The sequence below is a fragment of the Hibiscus syriacus genome, unplaced genomic scaffold (genome assembly GCF_006381635.1).
Source record: "Hibiscus syriacus cultivar Baekdansim isolate YM2019G1 unplaced genomic scaffold, ASM638163v2 tig00002841_pilon, whole genome shotgun sequence".
NCBI classification, from domain to species: Eukaryota; Viridiplantae; Streptophyta; class Magnoliopsida; order Malvales; family Malvaceae; genus Hibiscus; species Hibiscus syriacus.
This window is the reverse complement of record NW_024061948.1, coordinates 218,646-242,856: the sequence shown is the minus strand read 5'-3', so window position 1 is coordinate 242,856 and position 24,211 is coordinate 218,646. Positions and strand designations below refer to the sequence as shown.

Sequence of the window (24,211 nt, the reverse complement as noted above, 5' to 3'; positions counted from 1 at the left end):
TTTTTAATAAAATTCAATATATTTATTAAATCAAATTAAAAAAAAAATCTGTCTCACTACCAGAGATAGATTGATAAAATAAATTTTAAACTTTTATATAACTTAAATAATTTATTTATATTTTTATGATCTAATTCTGTATTTTCTAAATTTTGTAATTTTAACATTTTATTAAATTTCTTAAAAATTTATATCTCTAATACACAATTTTAGATCAATCCTTATTGAAGTCTGTACTCCTAAAATATATTAATTTTACAACATTTATATTTTTAATATAATTCCTAAAGTTTGGAGTTCTAATACAAAATTCTAAGTTCATTTCTAATGATATATTTTTACAATATCTAAATTCATAAATAATTTGTTTTGCTAAATCTAGAGTGAATAAAATGTAATATTTGTTCAAAGACTTTCAACCTTTCGATGATATATGCGGTACTCAGACCTAAAATATCAAGGTATAACAACAAATCTCTTAATTATGTTAGTTCGTGCTAAATGACTTTAAATTTGATTTAATTTACTAAAAAACATCTATTAATAATAAATGGTATGAATCAAGTTTTCTTTATGAAATGATAGCGAGGTTTTGAAGCCTAACAAAGCTGGCAGCAAAGAAAGGGTTGATTCCTTGCATACCCCACATCTTTTGCCTTTCAAATATTCCTTATTATTCGTGTACAAATAAAATGCACCTATTGATTCTCCCTTCTCCATTCTCCATTCTCCATCTTCATCTTAGCACATTCCATACTTTCCCTCCAGGCTTTCTTTCCATTTACTTCTTCCCCCACCATCTCCCTCCGCCTCATGGGGTCGGACATCCAGGTAAACCTCCTATTTCATCCATGAAACATCCTCTACATTGCAACGGTTTCGAGTAACCACTCTTTTTTGTTGCAGAAACCTCGAATCACCGAGCTCCAAGTCCGAATGGACTGCAATGGCTGCGTTCAGAAGATCAAAAAGGCGCTTCATGGGATTCATGGTAACTAGTGGTTAGGATTTGTAGATGATTTTGTTGGAATGTTTCTATACCAATTTTAATTATATAGCATTCCATTCAGTTTTACAGTTAAATTTTTCGTTCTGTAATTTTTTTCAATAATTTAGATTATATTGCAATACCGCTAACGGATTTTACTGTTTTGTTGCTTGAATCATGATTTTCGGGTTTGTTTATAGGTATTTATGAAGTCTATCCAGATATTGCTAGACAGAAGTTGACAGTTATAGGATGGGCGGATCCAGAGAAGATCGTTAAGGCAATTCGGAAAACTAGGAAGACTGTAACGATTTGTTCGCATTCGGAACCACCCGAAGAGATGGCACAGCCACCGGAACAACAACCAGAGACAGCGAATCCAACTCCATCAGAAACTCCACCACCAGCTGAAGCTGCTGCTGCTCCACAACCTGAAGCAGCTGCAGAGCCACCGAAAGACCAACCAGCTCCGGAGACTCCACAGCCTGAACCTACACCCGCACCCGCACCCGCGGATGCGAGTGTCGTCCAGCAACCACTGCAACCTTCGGGGCCAAAAGATGTAGGAGAAGTTCATGTAATATGTCACCATCCACCTGATTATGGACATAGATCCGGATACGTTCACAGTTACGGAGGAGGACCCTGTGGTACACAATACCCTACTTGCCATAGCCAATGCAGTTTCTATCCTAATGGCCACCCTTTCCACCGTGAACCACCTCAACAACCGCAACCGTCCTTCGTAACTCACAGCTACAACACGTACAAGCCGTCACCATACGTAACGGAATATGAATACTTCCGTTCGCCACCACGATACTCGCATTACAGTAGGATCGATCATTACAGAGACGAGTATTACAGTTACAGCTATAGCAGCAGTAACAGCAATGGCAACGGAAATATTTCGTCGATGTTTAGCGACGAAAATCCGAATGCATGTAGCATAATGTAGAAAGTAAATAAAGAACACGGAGACGGCATGTGCAGAAAAAAGAGAAAAAATAGAAAATGATGAAGGAGAGGTATAGATTCCATTCCATGCTTGTAAGTGCTGGAAGAATTGATTCTGCAATCCACTTCTGAGAGAGGTATTATTTGATATTAAAGGATCATTTACGTGTGAAAATGAATGTGCTCAAGATATTATCGTTACGTCCGAAGCTGATCCAATTTTTTCCTGATAATATCGAATATTAAAAAATAAGTCATCCAATTATATATTTTTTATTTATTTTAGATTTTTAAAGTTTTATTTTAGGGTAGGTGTAACGTTTTCTCTATTATTATTTTAAATGTCTGACCATTAATGACTATTAGAAAAATTACAAAACATGACATGTGATGGGTTGATAAAATTTTAAAACTTTTATTTTTAAAAATTTAAAATTATTATTATTTTAATATATATATATATATAATATAATTTCTCTAAAATTTCAAAAAAAAATTAAACTCCTAAATTTTTTTAATTCTAAATCCTCCATTATTATCATTGATCATCTTCAATTAGTATCGCCATCGCCGAATGACCATCCACCCCTCGTCGTCCATCACTAACGATAAGAGAGTAAGTGACAACTAAAGGGGAATAGATTAAGGATTTGTAATTGAGGATTTAGGGATTTAGAAGATTTGGATGATGGGAAGAACGATGATCAATCAACATATGGACGACAACAGGTGAATAACCATTTGGCAATGTCGGGGGTGGCTGAAGATAATCGACAGGAATTTTCGAAGTTTAGATTCTTTAAAAAAAAATTAAATTAAACTTTTAAAAATAATAATTTTAAGTTTCTCAAAAATAAATATTTTTTTTAGAAATGTATAAAAGTGACATGAGTCACATTTTAAGTGGCTAGTAATTATTTTAACGATCATGATGATTTACACACTTAAAGTGAAAAGTAAAAAATGTTAAATATTTCCAATAACAAAAGAAATTCTAACATCTAGAATAAATAAAAGATATAATTTAAAGATTTATTTTCTAATTAACCCCAAAAAGTATACCTAATTGTATTACATTAACACTTCCTATGACATATTTTAGTAACGACGAAGAGGGTGAAAACAAAACCCAAAGTTTGTGTGGCTTAAAAAGAGGAAGGAATTGATCTCTCTATATTCTACATAAGATTCTTTTGACTCAACTTCCTAACGTTATTCTATAATATTTTGCCATGTGAAACCCAAATAAAGGTCGGCAACTTTTGTCTTATTGAAAAATAAATAAATTTCGAGGGCTAAAATTAAATTTATTTTTGTCTATATATCTTCAATTGATTGGAACACCCAAAATGAAAATTTTCCCTCTAATTAGGGGCTACCAAGGATTTAATTGAACTACTAAAATTTTGGAGTGACTAGAAATGTAACTGTACCATTAAGCATATCCATCTTATTAGACTAATTCAATATAACACACCAAATAGGTTTGACGTTACATCCATATATTACTGTAATAAAGAGGCGATGAATGGCTGGCGGCAATGATCGGTTAGCCGAGTTTTGCCGAGTTGGCAAAGGTGGCGGCCTTGACAAAGTCGACGTGTTGAGACAGCTTGGGGTGGAAGAAAAGGCAGACTGCTGAAATATCATCCATTGCAATACCTCTCTTCTTATATTTCCATGCTCTTGTGGCACATTGAACCAGTTTCTTTGCTGATTTCTCCCTATCTTCCGTCGATGATACAATCTCGACTGCTTCTTCATTTGAAATAACATCCCACACCTAATTCAATCAAACATCGGAAAATACGTGTCAAATAATTGTTCTCTCAATCGATCGGACTAACCCTTTTTCTGTATTCCTTGGACTACAAGGCACTCAAAAATGGAAAATGAATTAGGGAATTGAAAGCTGAATAAAATTCATACCCCATCTGTTGCTAAAATGACAAATCGGTCTTTGTTTGTGATGTTTCTTTGGGTGACATCGGGCACCGAGATGAGGCCGAACTCTTTGACGCAGTGGTCTCCGATGGCTCTCGATAAAGCTAACCCTGGTGTGTTCCCATTAGGCGTCCACACCCTGTACACGCCCGGTTCATCTCTTAAGCTAAATACTCGTCCATTGCACTGTCTTATTCTCTCAGCCTCCTCTGTTACATATATATACACATAAAGATAAAATCTCAAAGATTGTAATGACATTTCCCAGGACATCTCCTCTGCACCGTCCCGTATGATGTTACACTGGTGAAACGTCCTGGAACCGAGTCATTGCAAAAACTATTCGAAATAAGGTGGTAACAAGTATATTATCTAACCCGGAATGTTAGGCTTGAAGTCAACTGTAAGCTGAAGAGGTACCAATGTGCCACCATCTGAAGTAGTTGCTAGGACTGCCCGAGAATCACCGACGTTTGCTATTACCAGATGTTCACCCTAATCCATCAAGGTCGAGAAAATTTTGTTAAGCGGACCATCTCAAAGTCGACCAATACAAGTGTGTTTGAATATGAGCACGAGTACTCAAGTGACATAAGAAATAACAAAAGTTTACCTGTTTGATGATTGTCAGAGCCGTCGTCCCACTACGGAAGGAATCGATGCCGGGATGGTGCTTAAGCTCGAGGTCTATGTCGGCATAGGTTTTCAAATAAGATTGTTTCCAGATATCAAAGTGGTGAATATTAGGGTTGAGTTCTGTCTCCAATTCATGGCCAAGTGAGGCTAAGGAAAGAGCTTTTTGCCAGTTGCAAGCAAAGAAGGAGCACCGACTCCTTCACCCTTTTGGCTACAATATGACCCCAAGGTCCATGCCCATCAAAAATACCAAAATACCATATCATCTTGGCACCCAAATTCCTATATCGAAAAAAAAACTCGAAAATACGAAGTTATAGCTTGAACATAAAGAAACGAGTTACAAGTGACGAAAATCGAATTCTGAACTCGAGGATCAAGAAAGGAGTCGTAATTCTGATATTCAAGTCTCTAATTTATCTAATGATACAACTTGCATGATTAACTTACCTCCCAAACAATTGCACAGTCCTGATTGATTCCTTTTTCGCCTTTCTTCGAGCAGATGGAAGCAAAACTATTGGACTTGTTTAGCTTGAGTGTACCTGAGGAATTGCTAAGCACCAACTCATTCTTCTTGGCATTTTTGGCCATGGCTTCCGCTGCTTCTCTTCCAACATCCGTCAGATTCTTCCCTTTCTTCATCGAAACACTTCGCGCCAATCCATCGAGAAACGACGGCAAATGCACCATGTCTCCTTGATCTTCTTCTACTAATTTACTTCGTAAATCACACACAAAAACAACACCTTTTTATTAATAATCTCTTTCAATTCAACAAGCTAAAACATAATCTCGATCCTGTATTCAATTCAACAAGCTAAAACATAATCTCGATCCTACATGGATCGACATGTATTCGAATACGGTGACGAACATATGAAATATATTCTTCCAAGTATAAGAATTAAACATACCTATACCGGAATAAAACTAAGAAATTTTGTTTTTAACCAAGTACAAAATTTTAACATGATCAACATATACATATATGACATATACCTTTGTTTTTGCTGGAATTCGGATCCAACAAAACGACCAACTATATAAGCCTGAAATCCGACAGTTACTCGACGGTGCGGCTGCCGATCATCGGACACTCGCTAGACCGAATCCAACGGATTCTTGAATATGAAGAAGTCCCGAGTTGCTTATACTCCATTTGTAACCTTCTTTTCTGCAAAACAATGGGGAACTTAGTTTTAAGTACGTAATCTAAATCTTTCACAGCAAACAATAAGCAGCGTTCGTAAAAGGACTAAAATACCATGGATTTGTTAGTTGAATTATACGAAAACAATGGGTATTTTAGACATTTTGAAAACAAATTTCATATTAAAAAATATAGGCATGCCTCATCGTCAACGTCATCAACCTCAACCTTAACCTTGAGATTTTAATTTTATAAAATAAAGTCGGTCAGAAGTTAGTAAAATATTTTATTAATGAAATTATAGGAAACGGTAATTAAAAAAAAAATTCGTGGACGGGAATTGTTGGGATAAAAATAGTATTATCATTCTAACTAAACTAATGATGTCTAAAGCCACTAATGAATAGATTATTAATGGTAGATAAAGATGGGAAAAAATAATAACAAATGGCTAACGATTAGCTAGGGGCCACAGATTGTGACCTACATTAGTAAGGATGGATGAAAAATTTTATGTTAGGATATAAATTTTTAAAATTTAAAAATAAATGTAATTATAAAATTTTTGGAATGAAAAATATATTTTTAATAAAAAATATATATAAAAAATCTAAAATATATAGTAATTTTAAATTTTCAGGAAAACCTTTTAGTTCTTATATGTGTCTGATTATATTTATTCTTAAATGATTGGTAATTATTTTATTTTATTTTCAAAAAATTAAATTTAAAAAAAATCAAAATTTATAAATTTCAAATAAAATATAAAATTGTCGAACTTAAAAGATTTTTTCGACATATACACCTTAAACAACATCTGTCATTAGGGGCGAAGTTATGCTTAATCATGTGGGGCCATTGCTCCTAAATTCTTTTATAATTAAAAAATATATAAAATAAATATTTATTTAAACCTTTAAATTTTAATTTTTTGTTGTTGCTAATGATACTTTATCTCTTTAAATTAATATCCTAACACCGTCCTTATTCGTCACACATATATGAATTATATAAAAAGGAATAAAAATAATAAAGGGTGGTGGGGTAAACAAAAATGGACAATGACTACCGCAGACGTGGCCCAGTTGATAAAGTAAGGGCGTTGGTCTCATATCTTAAGTTCAAACCACGCTGGTTGAAAATCTTAAAAAAAAAAAAATAGGGGGACAGAGTGGTGGAATCTTTGAACCCCTCCGAAGATTACCTTGTAGGATCGGATTCTTTAACTTGACCTTGAGAGGTCTTACGTTAAAAAAAATGGACAATGATATACGAATAACTATGGAATCCAATAGGTTGGATTTAAGAGATTGGGACCCAATTTTCATGGTTACTAAATATTGGGTTCAACACATAGGGAATGTCAAATAATAGAATTGAATAATCGAAATAGACAGAATAAAATATATTTTCTTTCTTTTTCTAGACAAAATCAATAAAACTTTATTAATTAAAATTTGGTTGATGTAAACCAACACCCGAATTATAAACAGGTGTATTTAATAATTTTAAAAAAATAAGAAAATTATGAGTTGTATGTACACCACAATAATTTTGTTAATAATTCTAAAAAAAATTGACAGATTTTGTTAATAGTGTTTATTTGATTTATTTATCTTTGTAAGTTACAAATATCATATCAATTTATTAACATATTTTCTTTATAAGTCTAAAGACTCTGTAAAGTTCAACACGAGAGTTCTACACTATTTAGTATTGAATAGATTCTGAAGTTGGAACAAAATTGTCTTGTAATCTTTGCTGGTTTGATAGGACGTACGATAATGAATTCCTACGGAAAAAACTCATTACAAACTTAGCCTGCTTGTATATAAGCCTTACTTCTGATCATATATCTATCTATCACGTGATCAAATGAACATTGAATATAGAAGGAGTTATGAGTTATTTCTCTTCTGATAATGATATCTTGAAAACCCATTCAGTTTTTTTTCTTCTTCTTTTTTATCATTTTCTCTTATATTTAAATCTAAATCCGAGTTTAAATCTTGATTTTATGTGCAAAAATTATGAATCATAATTTGATGTTTATCCGTAGCCCCAAAGAAGAATAAAGATTTGGCAAGGGTTTGATTCTGATTGCACGAGTAGAAAAGAAAGGCTTTAAAAAGGTGAAGTGTTTCCATCAAATTATTGGGGCTCTTCCAATGTTTGTGGATCACATCAAATTCCATTTTATTGGATATTTTCAACCCCAAACACACCTTTATCCACACAATTCCCAAATGTAAAACAATCATGATTTGTCCTACTGCTACTTATCACAAGTTGTTTTTTGCCTGACTGATTGAGATCCAATTAAATTTTAATCAAAAAAATTAAATGAAATGAGTATCTGTAAATAGTATACCCGTGTTTAAATTCGGAATTAATTATCTAACTCATTAAAATTTAGATAAGATGCTAAGTCTTTTAAACAATTTTTAAAGTTTGAATTCTAACATTTTATGTTAATCAAATTAAATTAAGAGAGTTACTATAATAAATTGTTATAATATCTTGTCCAAACTAATTGATCAATTAATCAAATATGTAAAATTATACAAAAACTATTTTTATACTCAAGTCTAGTTAAAGTTTTTTTTGAATGGAAGACGTTAGTTTTATTAAAAATGAAAATATCTAAATTATAACGAAGGTTTACAATTATGACCATAACAATAAAAGTAAACTACATTAAATACCACCGAATTTAGGTGTTGTCTCGTTATACCACTTAACTCTCAATCTTGTCAATTATAACACTAAATTTTAATTTTTGTTTTAGTTATACAATTGAACTTTCAATTTTATCAATTATAGCATTAAACTTTGATTTACGTTTTTGTTATACCACTACACCGTTAAATCCTTAATGGCACGATGACGTGACTGACAGTTATCGACGTGACTAACGACTGCCGACGTAGATACCTCATAAAAATGATGTTGTTTTGATTCGGTTGTTAACCATTTAACAACCTGGTGGTATAACAACCGTTCATGGGTCTAGTCAGAACTCAGAATCCTGAAATTTTTACCAACTCCCATTTTCATGCTCAATTTAAATTATTATTTGAAACGATTCTTTTATATAATATTTATACCTCTTGTAATTAATTCAGGATAAATTACGAATTATTAAATTTTCAGAGCACTTTTATTTTAAACATCAAAATCGAATTGTTTATTAAGATTATTGTTAAAAAAACTACTTTTAATTATTATATCAATCAACTATTAATAATATTTGATGTAGTATAACATATGTTATCATTTTATTAGTGAAAAATAAAGGAAAATGCACATAATTTCATTGTGGCTTGAACCTAAGCACATTGGGGAGTGTACAAGGCCTAACACGAGGTCAAACAAGAAATTTGTTAAATATTTGACAACAAATAATATTTAAGTTAGATCATAAAAAGTAAATTAAGAAATAAAATGAATACCTTTAAATGATCAGACATGAGACTCTTTAATAAAAACTATATTTAATAATTTTAATATTAATTTTATAAAAATTGTGAGTGCAATTCACCCTATTAAAAAATAAGTAAATATCATCACAATTATAAAATTCTTAACAAATACAAATCGAACATGAATAAATTAAAAAACAAATAAAAAACGTAAATAAAGATCTATCTATTCAAACTCGATTTATTTACTACCCAATCAGTTTATCAAATTTTGAAATAAAGAACTAAGAGGTATTTTCACCAATTTAAAATTGAAAATCCTAGACAAAGTGGAAAATAAATCAAAGATTTCAAAATATTGAAAAAAAAATCAGGCAGAAAGAAAGAAAACGATTAGAATTACTTTTTTTTCTTAATAAAAAAATAAAGGATTTCTAAGCAAAATTGTTGGGGGGGAAAGAATTGAGGATTTGTATTTCAATGAAAAACTTGAGGAGATGCATAATACTCACTCTCATTAAACACTGGTCTTAAATCTTCTATGCACATGAAATCCATGGGGAAACAAACAAGATGTCCTCGAACCAATTTTAACCGATCGGTTGGATCGGCTTTTCCTATTTTGCCGGCCTGGGATGATTCTGATTTCTGAGGGGCTATTCCTAAATCGCTTGTAGTGTGAGACTGTCTTTCCTTGAGGGTTTGTCTAAGTGTAAACCTGCATGACACAGAACATCAAGTTACGAGTTGGGAAAGGGTAACTACAGAGCGACAGAAAGGAGCACGAAAGAGATGTAATCGTATACCGGGAATGGATGAGATCGGTCGGGACTCATGAAAATACCTCCTGATAAATGTTTGTATTCAACTGCCATATAAATCATTAGCTATCTGTCACATAAGTGCTATGCATGTATCGAGTCATTGAACAGCTGTGAGTTCTTAAACCATGTGAGATTAAGAACTCTAATTTTGAAACCACCCAAAATTCTTGTATAAACATATGATTCCAGTCCTTACCATCGCCGTCGCAGCCCATATATCTTTATAACTTGAATCACAAATGGGGTCGATTATTTTATTTACCTGAGGTGAGAAGAAAACGAAAAAGGAAGAACACATTTATCAGGCTGAATGAACAAGATATATATATATATATCATTTATATATCAACACTGATCTCATAGTTCAATTAAATGAGCATAATAACTATGAGTGGATGCTGGCTGACTAACCTCTCCTTTCCGGAGACCAAGATGTTCAGACCACAATGAAAGGCGAAGACTCAAAACAAATTTTCCAGCCTTCCATGGTTTTCCTCCCATCCGTGAATCAACTAATTCTTTGTCTTCAATAAGCACACCGATCTGAAGTATTACTTGTGAAATCAAAATTCATATAGAAGTAATACCGATGTTAAATGTCAGTCAAGGATCTATACAAAACATGGAAGTGTTCCATAATCGAACCATCAAAACGGTTTTATCTGAATTTCAGATATATTTCGATACTAAATTGCCAGCAACTTGTAATCCTGATTCAACTATATCTTGTCCTTTACCTCCATTAACATTTTAGACCTGAACTATATTTATCTTTCCAGTCCTTAAATACCCGAATTTCACCAAAGCATTTAAGCAATCCAGAATGCAGTGATACCTCTGAATCTCTTGATCCGAGTAAACTCCTATCATTAATATTAGCGGATCCAATTATGGCCGCCGAATCATCAATTAACATGATTTTATTATGAGCATATATCTGCAGAAACAGTAGGGGGTGAATAACTTGTCAAACAAGGGTATGCTACATGCTAAACTTTCACTGACACCTTATATCACTGTCGAAAGAATTAATAAAGAGGAAGAAAAATTTAATGCAAAAACATACCGGACTGGTAGCCACAGGGCCACCATCGAAAAGTTCACCGTATGATCTAAGACCGTAGAAGGATATGTAATCATGAGTTTTATGACCAATGTGATCATAAAGATTATGCAATATTGAATTATGGCCTCTACAAATGGTTCGATACTGCCAATGCATTATGGCTCTCACTGATGCTGCACCAGCATCATCAAGTCCTCCCTGTAAAAATTGATTATGAGTTCAAGCTTAAGGCCATGATCTGAAATACAAGTTAAAAGATTTATCAGCCAGAACCTGGAAACCAGGAAGCAGGGGTATGATAATGATAACCCTGAAACACTTGTTTTCACTGTGTGCTCGTAAAATACGCCGGTATAATACTTCCAAGACTCGATTCTTGATAATTTCATCTCCTGCGAGGCCTGATATGAAAAATTGGTTCTGGGACAGGTTGTGGAAGAGTGAAACTGTAACATCCGCAATACCGGGTTAGTGACCAAATTGTAAAGTTTCAGAATTTGGTGACTAAAGTATAAGAATGAAATAGTTCAATGATTATTGGATATATATGATGAAGGTTAATTAGTAATTATTAAAGGAAATTAAGGGTTAAATGGTCATTTGACCAGAAAGATTTTTATATTCCTTTTTAAGGGTAATATAAACGTGGGATATGTGAGAACCATCCAGAGTGCTCTTCTCCTTCTTCTTCATACGTGGGAGAGCAAGGAAAAGGTAAATTTAATTTCAGTTGGTTAATTCTTGAGTTTTAAGCTTAGTTTTGATTCTTTGGGTATTAAATAAGCTTAAGGAAAGCTTATATGGGATTTAAACAATAAGATAAAGGAATTATGAAGGAATTTGCAATATGAGTTTTAAGATGAAATTTTGATATGGTAAGGTTTTTGAAATTCTAAGAATGAATTTGACTTGTCATCAATCTAATTAAGAAGTATGAAGTGTTAGAATTGGAATTAGAACACATTGAAAATTTGGTATGATTCTTGAATCTCATATGGAAGATAGGATTTTGAGGTTTAAGATGAAATAAATGAATATAGATTGGTTTAAGTATGTGTACTAGAGTTAAGAATGAAAAGGGGATGATATATGAAGTGTTTGAGAGAAAATGAAGTAATTTTCGGGCTAAAATATGATTTATGGGCAAGGGGAATCGGTACCCATTCAAGGGGAACCGATACCCCTTCAAACGAACAACATTTCCAGAATGTCATTAGGGAATCGATACCCCCATAGTAGGGAACCGATTCCCCCTAAAGGAAAAATGTGTATATTGGTTTAATAAGTTCGTTTAAGTTGCTAGTATCCAATTACAAGGTGTAGGTATCTAATGATTGCCTCAAAATGTACATTTATGTAGATTCTACGCATAAAGCAATTCCGAAACGTTTGGCAAGTAAGATCGATCAAGGGGAAATATAAGAGATTGGAATTGACTAGTGAGGCCAGGTGAGTGCATATTCAATAGTATACGATGTGCGATGGGAATAAGACTTGCGATGAGTCTATTTCCTAAAGTGTTACACATGAATTCATGATTAAAGGCATGAGTGGAATATGCATGTATGTATGCTTGATTATATGGATTGATCTGTTCTTTTATGTGTTAGATGATAAAGTATAAGTAATTACATAAGAAAGGTTATGAAGTTTATGAGAAGATTATAGGAGTTATATGAAATTGATTTAAGTAAACAGATTAGATTATATATATAAAGAAGTAATAGAAGTGAGATGCGTTTATAAGTCTGCCATAGATGAATATGAATATGAATTATAAGAGTGCTATATGATTTATTAGGATAAATCGTGAGGATATATATATCTAAGAGAAGGCATAAGAGTAAGATATAAGCAATGTGACTATAAGTATATGTGCTCTAAGTGATATGACTTATAGGTATTTCTATTATAATGTTACATGATATGTTATGTATGTTAAATGAATTATGTGATGGTATGAGAAATGATAGAATTATATGAAAACATGATATACGTGACATGTGAATTATATGGAAATGATCTACGTGTAAGTGAACTACGTGACTATGTGATAATATGAAAAGAAGCTATGTGATACGTGATATGGGAAAGTGAATTACAAGTTTATGTGAATTTGAAATGAAATAAATGATAACGCCCATGTTATGTGTCATGAGAGCTAGGGGTATAGTTGGCATGCCAAGAGTCGAGGGTTTACCTATGTTCTACGGAACATATGGGCAGTTTTACCTATGTCTTTCGAGACATATGGACAGTATACCTATGTTCTAAGGAACATATGGACAGTTTACCTAGGTTCTTCGGGACCTATGGACAGTTACCGAGGATCTTTATGACCTCTGGATAGTTACCGAGGATCTTATGACCTCTGGATAGGTCCTTCGGGACATTTATATGAGCTGTGATGACATCATAGTGGTGTAGACTCACATATCTACAGTTCTCACAGGTGTACATGGCTAATCAAGAGATATAAACAAATATATGCTAGTGATATGATAAATGTATTACAAATGATATGATGTTGTGTGTGTATAGTGTTTAATTGAAAAGGTTAAGCATAAAAGTATGTGATTACATGATAAACTGCTAATGATGATTTATGTGTATGTATGTATTTATTGTTAATTAATCTGATATAATTTTACATGATATGAGGAAGTCATGTAATTTGGTATAGTATGATAGAACAGAACATGCATATATTGATATATGTTATAAGTGCATTATAAGTTTTTATTCCTCACTAAGTCTTCGACTTAGCGTGTGATTGTTTCACACGTAGGTTTCGCGAAGAGTAAAGAGGAATGCGGAGCAAGACAGATCAGTTTTCCTTACCAAATGTCAGATCAGAAAATATAGGTATTGTTTATAGAGTGTAGTTGGCACGTAGTCTAAAGATATAAATTGTATGAACTCTGATATATTTTGTAAACGTTTTGAATAAGTTAAATGTTATTAAAGTTTTTAAATTACTCACTATTTGATACGAATAAATGTTTGAAAAGTCAATGTGACACTTCGGACTCGTATCCGGGTCGGATACGGGTTGGGGGTGTTACATTTAATGGTATCAGAGCTATGGTTTAGCCGATTCTCGGCATAAACCGAAGTCCAAAGTGTCATAAAGGGTGTACATGCCAACATAGATTGAAAAATTTCTGATCTGATAGTGTAAGGAATATGTTGTCTTGCTAATAGAATAAGAATAGTTTAATACAGTAGAAATCCGATCGTGATAATTTCGAAGTAAGTGAAAGGTGATATTCCTGATTGTGATAGCTATTCACCTGCCCTGGCCAGGCAGGATGAAGAGCGGACACCTCAGGAAATGCCTAGTAAGATCAAAAGTTGATTTCAGAAAGCTGAAATCATATCTGAATAATGATAGAAAGTTTTCATCGTTTGGAATCGGAAAAACGATATAGAGTTATTATGTGGATAAGATAGAATATGGTGAACAGGTGTCACCATAAGAATGTTAAAAAGATCTAATGACGTGATGATTACGTATAGAAGAACTCAAGGATAAGTGCATCAGTGACAAGTGTATAAGATGTATAAAGTCAGTGCTTATGAGTTTGAAACAAAGTGATAGTATAGCGCATAAACAAGAGTATGTTTATGATAAGGGTTTGCAGTAGAGATGGAAAGAGTTAACATTGGCTAACTAGAGTATGTGATAAAAATGTACTGGAATTATAAGATTATAAGATATTGTCAGGATATGATAACCATATCTGCAATGGATCTGGATACAGTTGCATATTTGGATCATAGTAATGTGGTATAGTAAAGGAAAAGGAAGTAAGAATTGGTATATTTAAGTAAAGCTGAGGATTGATAAGAAGAGTTTGAGAATATGTATATCGATGATCAGATTATAGAACACAGGAAGTCAGAATGTTGAGATAATTTAGATTGGAAAGGATGTATATTATTGGTATAATAGGGCTTGTGCCCTAGATTGAACGAAAGTTATTATATAGCTGTCAGAGTAAAGGTGCTAGAGTTATAAGATTGGAGGAAAGATAAAGTGGAGATAATTGATTATGATGTGAATTTGAATATAGTTGTATATTCTGAGCAGATAGTTATGATGTAGAAACTGAGATAAGTATTTGCATGGAACCTTCAGGAAGGAAAATACAAGTATAAGAAATGATAAAGAATGAAGTTATGTATAAGAAATGGGTTATCAGAGTAATGAGGATGCATTGAAGATTGGTACATAAAGATGAGTATAAGTGATAAGACAAGAGTATGTGAATATGAAAGGAAATATATGATTTATGTATAAGGAGGAAGGAATAAAGAAATGAAAGGGATTGATTTAAAAGAATCAGATACGATAAATATGGAAGTACAGAGGACAATTTTGATATAGAAATAAGACAAGTGTGCAAGGTAATGTGAAAATATTGTTTGACTCCTTAAAGTATATGTTTAATCACATTGAGGAAGATTTAAAGTTGTGTTTTGGTCAAACGATGACGAAATACAAGTTTGGTATGGTTATTGTTGATATGATAAGCAACAGAGGATGATTGTATAAACGAAAAAGATAGTCGGAAAACTAAAGGATTAAAAAAATAAGTTTCTGATGATGATAAGAAAGAATAAGTCAGGGAAGCAACATAAGAACATTAGAAGATATGTTATTACTAAGATGTTCAGTGAAAAATTCGAGGACGAATTTTCTTAAAAGGAGGGGAGATTTGTAACATCCGCAATACCGGGTTAGTGACCAAATTGTAAAGTTTCAGAATTTGGTGACTAAAGTATAAGAATGAAATAGTTCAATGATTAGTGGATATATATGATGAAGGTTAATTAGTAATTATTAAAGGAAATTAAGGGTTAAATGGTCATTTGACCAGAAAGATTTTTATATTCCTTTTTAAGGGTAATATAAACGTGGGATATGTGAGAACCATCCAGAGTGCTCTTCTCCTTTCTTCTTCTTCATACGTGGGAGAGCAAGGAAAAGGTAAATTTAATTTCAGTTGGTTAATTCTTGAGTTTTAAGCTTAGTTTTGATTCTTTGGATATTAAATAAGCTTAAGGAAAGCTTATATGGGATTTAAACAATAAGATAAAAAGAATTATGAAGGAATTTGCAATATGAGTTTTAAAATGAAATTTTGATATGGTAAGGTTTTTGAAATTCTAAGAATGAATTTGACTTGTCATCAATCTAATTAAGAAGTATGAAATGTTAGAATTGGAATTAGAACACATTGAAAATTTGGTATGATTCTTGAATCTCATATGGAAGATAGGATTTTGAGGTTTAAGATGAAATAAATGAATATAGATTGGTTTAAGTATGTGTACTAGAGTTAAGAATGAAAAGGGGATGATATATGAAGTGTTTGAGAGAAAATGAAGTAATTTTCGGGCTAAAATATGATTTCTGGGCAAGGGGAATCGGTACCCATTCAAGGGGAATCGATACCCCTTCAAAACGAACAACATTTCCAGAATGTCATTAGGGAATCGATACCCCCATAGTAGGGAACCGATTCCCCCTAAAGGAAAAATGTGTATATTGGTTTAATAAGTTCGTTTAAGTTGCTAGTATCCAATTACAAGGTGTAGGTATCTAATGATTGCCTCAAAATGTACATTTATGTAGATTCTACGCATAAAGCAATTCCTGAACGTTTGGCAAGTAAGATCGATCAAGGGGAAATATAAGAGATTGGAATTGACTAGTGAGGCCAGGTGAGTGCATATTCAATAGTATACGATGTGCGATGGGAATAAGACTTGCGATGAGTCTATTTCCTAAAGTGTTACACATGAATTCATGATTAAAGGCATGAGTGGAATATGCATGTATATATGCTTGATTATATGGATTGATCTGTTCTTTTATGTGTTAGATGATAAAGTATAAGTAATTACATAAGAAAGGTTATGAAGTTATATGAGAAGATTATAGGAGTTATATGAAATTGATTTAAGTAAACAGATTAGATTATATATATAAAGAAGTAATAGAAGTGAGATGCGTTTATAAGTCTGCCATAGATGAATATGAATATGAATTATAAGAGTGCTATATGATTTATATTAGGATAAATCGTGAGGATATATATATATATCTAAGAGAAGGCATAAGAGTAAGATATAAGCAATGTGACTATAAGTATATGTGCTCTAAGTGATATGACTTATAGGTATTTCTATTATAATGTTACATGATATGTTATGTATGTTAAATGAATTATGTGATGGTATGAGAAATGATAGAATTATATGAAAACATGATATACGTGACATGTGAATTATATGGAAATGATCTACGTGTAAGTGAACTACGTGACTATGTGATAATATGAAAAGAAGCTATGTGATACGTGATATGAGAAAGTGAATTACAAGTTTATGTGAATATTTGAAATGAAATAAATGATAACGCCCATGTTATGTGTCATGAGAGCTAGGGGGTATAGTTGGCATGCCAAGAGTCGAGGGTTTACCTATGTTCTACGGAACATATGGACAGTTTTACCTATGTCTTTCGAGACATATGGACAGTATACCTATGTTCTAAGGAACATATGGACAGTTTACCTAGGTTCTTCGGGACCTATGGACAGTTACCGAGGATCTTTATGACCTCTGGATAGTTACCGAGGATCTTTATGACCTCTGGATAGGTCCTTCGGGACATTTATATGAGTTGTGATGACAGCATAGTGGTGCACAACCTCAATAGACTCACATATCTACAGTTCTCACAGGTGTACATGGGCTAATCAAGAGATATAAACAAATATATGCTAGTGATATGATAAATGTATTACAAATGATATGATGTGTGTGTATAGTGTTTAATTGAAAAGGTTAAGCATAAAAGTATGTGATTACATGATAAACTGCTAATGATGATTTATGTGTATGTATGTATTTATTGTTAATTAATCTGATATAATTTTACATGATATGAGGAAGTCATGTAATTTGGTATAGTATGATAGAACAGAACATGCATATATTGATATATGTTATAAAGTGCATTATAAGTTTTTATTCCTCACTAAGTCTTCGACTTAGCGTGTGATTGTTTCACACGTAGGTTTCGCGAAGAGTAAAGAGGAATGCGGAGCAAGACAGGTCAGTTTTCCTTACCAAATGTCAGATCAGAAAATATAGGTACTGTTTATAGAGTGTAGTTGGCACGTAGTCTAAAGATATAAATTGTATGAACTCTGATATATTTTGTAAACGTTTTGAATAAGTTAAATGTTATCAAAGTTTTTAAATTACTCACTATTTGATACGAATAAATGTTTGAAAAGTCAATGTGACACTTCGGACTCGTATCCGGGTCGGATACGGGTTGGGGGTGTTACAGAAACCAAGAGTAAGGATAAGTCATGTAATTAATAGATTCATATGAACAATTATAAAAGTTTATTTAAAAAAACAAAAAAAAAACAGCATATACCTCTATATAAACAAAGTGTTCTGCTTTCTCAATGAGGGAGCAATAAGCACAGTGTACACTCTCTTCTATTTGGCTGGTTCCAGCAGACCACTGACTGACACTCCTTATAATCTGAAAATCATAGACCTTGTTGATACTATATATAAACTAAAAAGTCTAACTTTAAATGAAAACAAAAGTCAACTAGAAGAGTAGAAATAGTAGCAGATCACATTAATATTTCATTGTGCCTAACCCAAACAGATGAATAATAGAGTTCATTAGGCACAAAAAAACTCCATGGGCCGCAAATGCGCAGCACTGGATACAAACAAAAATTGACCATAGATATTACTTTCGTGTCCCCATCCTTATAAGTTTACTTTTCCTTATCTTGTTACAGCTATATGTTGTTTAACAAAGTATATGACAAGAATTTCAATGACATATTTATGAATGTTAGGAAGCTAAGAAATCGGGATATCAAAATAACGGAAAAAAAAACAAGTATCATGAGGCAGATACAAATTGTTATAAAGTATCAACTAGAATATAACCCACCTGAAACGACATGAAGTTCGTGGACCAGCCTGTCCAGTTTCATCTGTGGCATCAACTTGATCACCCCTTTCCTGTGTTTCCCACCACTCAGGGTCTATAAGTTTGCTCCCAGGCTGCCTTTTTATATCTACAGGTTTTATAATATCCGGGGAGCCAAGTTCATCAACAAAGCTTGTCATGGGTGTGTCTGCAAATGGTTCTATTTTGAACTTTCGGAAAGCAAAATAAGTACTTTTACCAGCAGTAGAGTCCGGCTCGTTTGATTTTGGAAATGAACTGCAATCAGCCTCTTGAGGCAAAAGTAGAGGAATATCTTGTAAAGATGATATAGAAGAAAAGGAATCCTGTCTGAGGCCTGTATGACTACTACTATCCTCATGAATCTCGTTGCTTCTTCCCATATAATGTGGAATCACCATATGCTGCTGAGGCATAAGTAGTGGAATTGCTTTCTCATATGGAGCTTTATTTCTCTATTTATGGTAAAAAAGCAACAAAATTTTGTTAAATAACACAATTATGACATTTTTACTACTATATTAATTCTGAATAAAAATGACATTGGCATAGTTCCAGCGCTGAACAAAATGCCGTGCTACATCACGACAAGATGGTCCGCAGAGTGCACAATGTACATCATGTCAAGGCATTCGAGGATATTTTCGACGATGCAACTCATCTTTCATTGTATCTTCCCATGAATTTGGTTCAGATTCCCTGGAAAACAATTGGAAATTGGTTAGGAATTGAAAGAGCTTCAAACAAATCCATAATCATAACCACAAATAGTGTACACTTTTTTTCAAGATGGAAAGAGTGGGAAGAGGGAGGGGCAGAATAAGAAGTCACAAACTCTTCGAGGTTTGGAAACTCATGATCTCTTTAAACAAACAAAGAAGTTAACCCCATTGATTAGTATTCAGGAACTGTTGGGGAACATCTATCAAGGAACAAGACCAAAACCTTGAGAGTGGAAGATACATTAAGAAAAAGCAAGTTGCCATGTCAAATTTATGATAGATTGTGAAAAATCAGCCAAAAAAGTCCATCACTCTATTAATGATGTCATGGTAATAGAACACTACAACATAAAAGTGTGTAAATTAAGCATTTAATACTTAGTGACCACTGATATGTGATGAGCTCATGAAAGGCCAAAATGAATGGATAAGACGTATTTGAAAACATTATCTGAAAAGTATTATCAATTATTCAAAGGAGAATCTTTGTTTAAGCTAAAAGCTTACCTTGGATTATAGTAGTCTTTTCCAGGCCATATTATGGGAGGATTATCGCTCACTTTGTGTTCAAATGTGTCATAGCGACCGAAGCATAAATCAAGTCCTCCAATAAAACAAATTTGGTTATCAACAATTGCAAGTTTTTCATGGTGGGACCTATATGTAGAAGAAATACATATTCAGAGTAAAAAAAACCAATATATTATAGGAATATTGCATACTCAATTCTCCAACTAATGCATACCATAGATAGACACCGGCAGAGAAGTGGTCAGGATAACACAATACCCTCACATTCTCGTGAATGCTAAGAAGCTTTTTCTTGCAATAGACACTGTTGATTTTCAAGGCCAGAGCAAGTTCTTTGTAAAGAAGGATGTGTATCTGCAATCATAGATACATTCAGACCACTATAAAGTAAATAACTTAAAAACTAGTTAGCTAAGCATAACATCTTCACGTGAGGATTGGATATATACATATAATAGAAGAAGAAATTTAATTTGTTTTAAAAGATATAATAAAAAACATTGTGTAATAGTTAAATAAGGTTTGTAACCTTTAAAGGGGCTCCATATGAAACCAAAAGTCTTCAGAAAAAAAAAATAGTTCTTACGAACTTCTTAGAAATATATAAATGAAAATTACAGTACCTGAACCCCTTCCTTCGCTTTGGCTTCAAGCAAAGCATCAAGCCTGGAAGATGCATGCTCACGGAAAGGACGGCGTAGATACAATTCTGGGCAAAGCCACCATCCACACATAAATATCTGCACAAATTTTAGGATAAAAAAAAACAGACGATTTATGCTGAAGATAAAAGTCAGTTTGAATACAACTCAGGTCGACCTGCAAGAGTAGAAAGGACAGACCTCTGATTTAGCATCCTCAATTGACGAAGCTATAGCATTAAATGCTGCACTACCATCAATAAACCATTGAGCCTGACTACCATCATCTGTCAAACCCCTTGGAGGAGCAAAAGAGCCAAAAAGATGAGGATGGCACCAGCCCTCTGGGGGCCTAAGCCCGGCATCATTAATTGCAGCAACCCAGTCTTTAACTCTAGCACTACTCTTTGTTCTTATCCTTATGCTCCGGACTCCACATGTGACCTTTTGAAGTTCCCAACTATCTGTTAGAAAGTGAGTTTCTCTAGATATATTCATCAGACATACAACTTAACCCACCATTATAGAGGTAAATCGTTATTTTAATGTCTAGAAAGAATACGCCTTCAAAAAGGATCTTCAGTGCAAACAAACCCATAAATTTATCTTGATCCTATATTTTTGATACTTGATGTGATGTTAATAAAGATTTATGATGGATTTTAGGATTAAATATTTGTTTGGATAACAGAAGTATCCATCACCATAGGTTTTCTAGTGAAAAAAAAAATTGTCAGGGAATTTATCCAAATCAAAAAGAGAAAAAGAAGTAGCAATAAAAGGTCATTGATTATGAACAACACTATCTTAAACTTTAAAATGCCTGTCAAAATGTTAAATTAAATAGTATGTCCATCAGAGGAAAGAATTTCCGGAGAATGGACAAGTATTCTGCTGACCTTAAAGGCATGGTGTAAAGGATTACGCTCGCTCACTTCTGCTGCTAATGATATCCAGCCCTCACCGTTCCCATCTGAGGTTGGCAGTACATCGAAAACAATTATATCTGAAGGTTTGTTATCAAAAGGATCTTCCAAAAAGGCCAATAATCCAGGTTTTAGTACAGCCCACACCTGAAAATAATAGCAAAGGAGTGCCTCTTTATGGTCCAACCGAAGAGTTACTGTCCATATGGGAAAATAATGGTGCAAAAAATCTAACATTCTAGCAGGCTAAGATACTACAAACGCCAATGGTCTCAATCATAAGAATCTAAGTATAACAACTGTTAACCCATCTTCAAAACCCTCTCCCCAAATCATTAATCTTCTTTTAGTTTAACTTTAACTCATCTCACCCATTATGCAACAGCAGGCTATTACTAAACATGCTACCTCACTAAGCACAGTTGACCTAGTGATAACTCTTGCAGGAGCACAACATATGCGAACTGACATGCCCGTTTCCCACCTACCCAAGAATATTTGGACAGAGAAGAGGGCCAATTAGTATTTTCTGCACCACGGTCCGCAAGCATGTGCAAAGTAGGTTCTGGAACAAGCGCATTTTAAGTTGAATATTAACTGACATTTCCAAAATGAAATCACATTACCTTTTGCCAGTTGTCATTACAGCAATTGAACCAAGGGCGTGCACAACATCTATCAGAGTCATCATTCCTGGCAATTTTTGGTAGATGTTTCACCATTACATACTCTTCCTTTAGCTTAGGGCCATATTCTGGTAAAATGACAACGATGAAACCTCCAAAAACCTGCAAACCTACAAGAAAATTGCACAGATGCCAATACGAACAATAAAAGAGGGAAATAAAGTAACAAAATATCTAAACATTGAACACATTGTGATTAGTAATCACATTCCAATTTCTATGTTTTGACACTTTAATTACAAAATCCGACTACAATTAAACAACCCTTTCAATTTATCAACTGATAGAAACGGCATTTAGGAGGACTCTTCTACGTAATGATTGTTGCATAAAGAAAAAGCTAAGTTGAATCCTGTCAACTATTAAAGGAAGGTCTGGTACCTATGAAGATAAATATAGATGGACAAATGCATACCTCTCGAGAGTTAACAATATCCAAATTTCCAAGAAAGTTATTCAAATATTTGTGCATCGCAACCTTTGCTCTATCAGACATAGAAGACTGCCATCCCAAGGCTGGTCTAATAACCGGAAGAGCATCACTTGTCGGAACATCTCTAAATAGATACAAAAATAGGGGGGCGAAGAACAACACTCTTAAGCACTGAGTTAAAATTTCTTTTCCTTTTCATAGGAAAGTTGGCAACAATAACAATTCACCTGTTTCTCACACTTTCATCATGATGTAATAAATTAGCATCTTCATCCGGTTCATCATCTTCGTGCAGAACCGGCGTATGTACTTGGTCTCCTATTCCTAGATTTTGAAGCCATTCTTTAACCTTTAATATAATAATATTATACAGAAAACCACATCAAAATCCTAATCCATTCTGAACCAACCAGTAATCAATAAACAAGAAACTTTCAAAGAACCACGAAATACATATAAACACTGTCGTTATATCTACACAGACCTGTTCTTGCTTCTCGTGAATTTCTTCGATAAACAACCGCTTCTTCAAAGCAAAGTGCAAGTAAAAAACGTGCGAAGCCTTCTTCAATAACCGCCACTTAAACTGAACCAAAAGTAGGAAAAAAAGTTAAGATCGAAAAAGATGTAATTGGAATTTCAAATTTTCAAAAAATTTGAGAAATATTGAATTTTATCAAGAAGGAAAACTTGCATGTTAGTATCGGAATTCGATGGTGTAAGACAAGAGCATGGGGCTGATATCGCCGGCGTCGGACTGAAATGATGGTTGCTTTAGGTAACTCGTCGAAAATGCGGTCGACTCGGGGGCTACACCTGGAGTGAACGAGAAGAATTGTGACATCATCGACGGTGCTGATGGCTCTTGCTGCTGCATCTGTAAGTACCGTAGACCGCCTTGATCCGACTCCATTGAATTGGATTGATTAGCAAATTAATTAAAGTTCCGAGAATTTCTTTGTTGTTGTTTTACTTTTTCCTTGTGGATTTGATCTGATAAATTTGAAAATCAAAGAATATCAGAAAACGTGTTGCTGATCGAGGGATAGAAATAGCTTTCGCTTGGTTTGCCTTGGCTTTTGAATGCTATTAGTTCTTTCTTTCTTCCTTTCTTTTTGGATAAATTCCACTAGAGGTCATAATACTGTATTAAAATAATCTTTTTAGTCAATAAAGTTTTAAAATTATAAAATAAATATTAAATTTACCAAAATATTATAAAATAATCTCTACATACTATAAAATAATAATAAATTTTATAA

The 24,211-nt window shown here is 33.4% G+C and overlaps 1 protein-coding gene and 2 pseudogenes across 1 annotated transcript; 1 reads left to right on the top strand and 2 right to left on the bottom strand.

Moving 5' to 3' along the window:
- Window positions 1–596: 596 nt before the first annotated feature.
- On the top strand, window positions 597–2,146 carry LOC120158381 (proline-rich receptor-like protein kinase PERK8). The gene is made up of 3 exons (XM_039169238.1): window positions 597–831; window positions 907–991; window positions 1,189–2,146. Exons 1-3 carry the CDS (start codon window positions 814–816, stop codon window positions 1,944–1,946), a joined length of 861 nt encoding a protein of 286 aa, XP_039025169.1. The 5' UTR covers window positions 597–813; the 3' UTR covers window positions 1,947–2,146.
- A 1,221-nt stretch (window positions 2,147–3,367) lies between these two features.
- Window positions 3,368–5,706, bottom strand: LOC120158371 (annotated as a pseudogene).
- A 3,825-nt stretch (window positions 5,707–9,531) lies between these two features.
- Window positions 9,532–23,971, bottom strand: LOC120158399 (annotated as a pseudogene).
- Window positions 23,972–24,211: the final 240 nt, after the last annotated feature.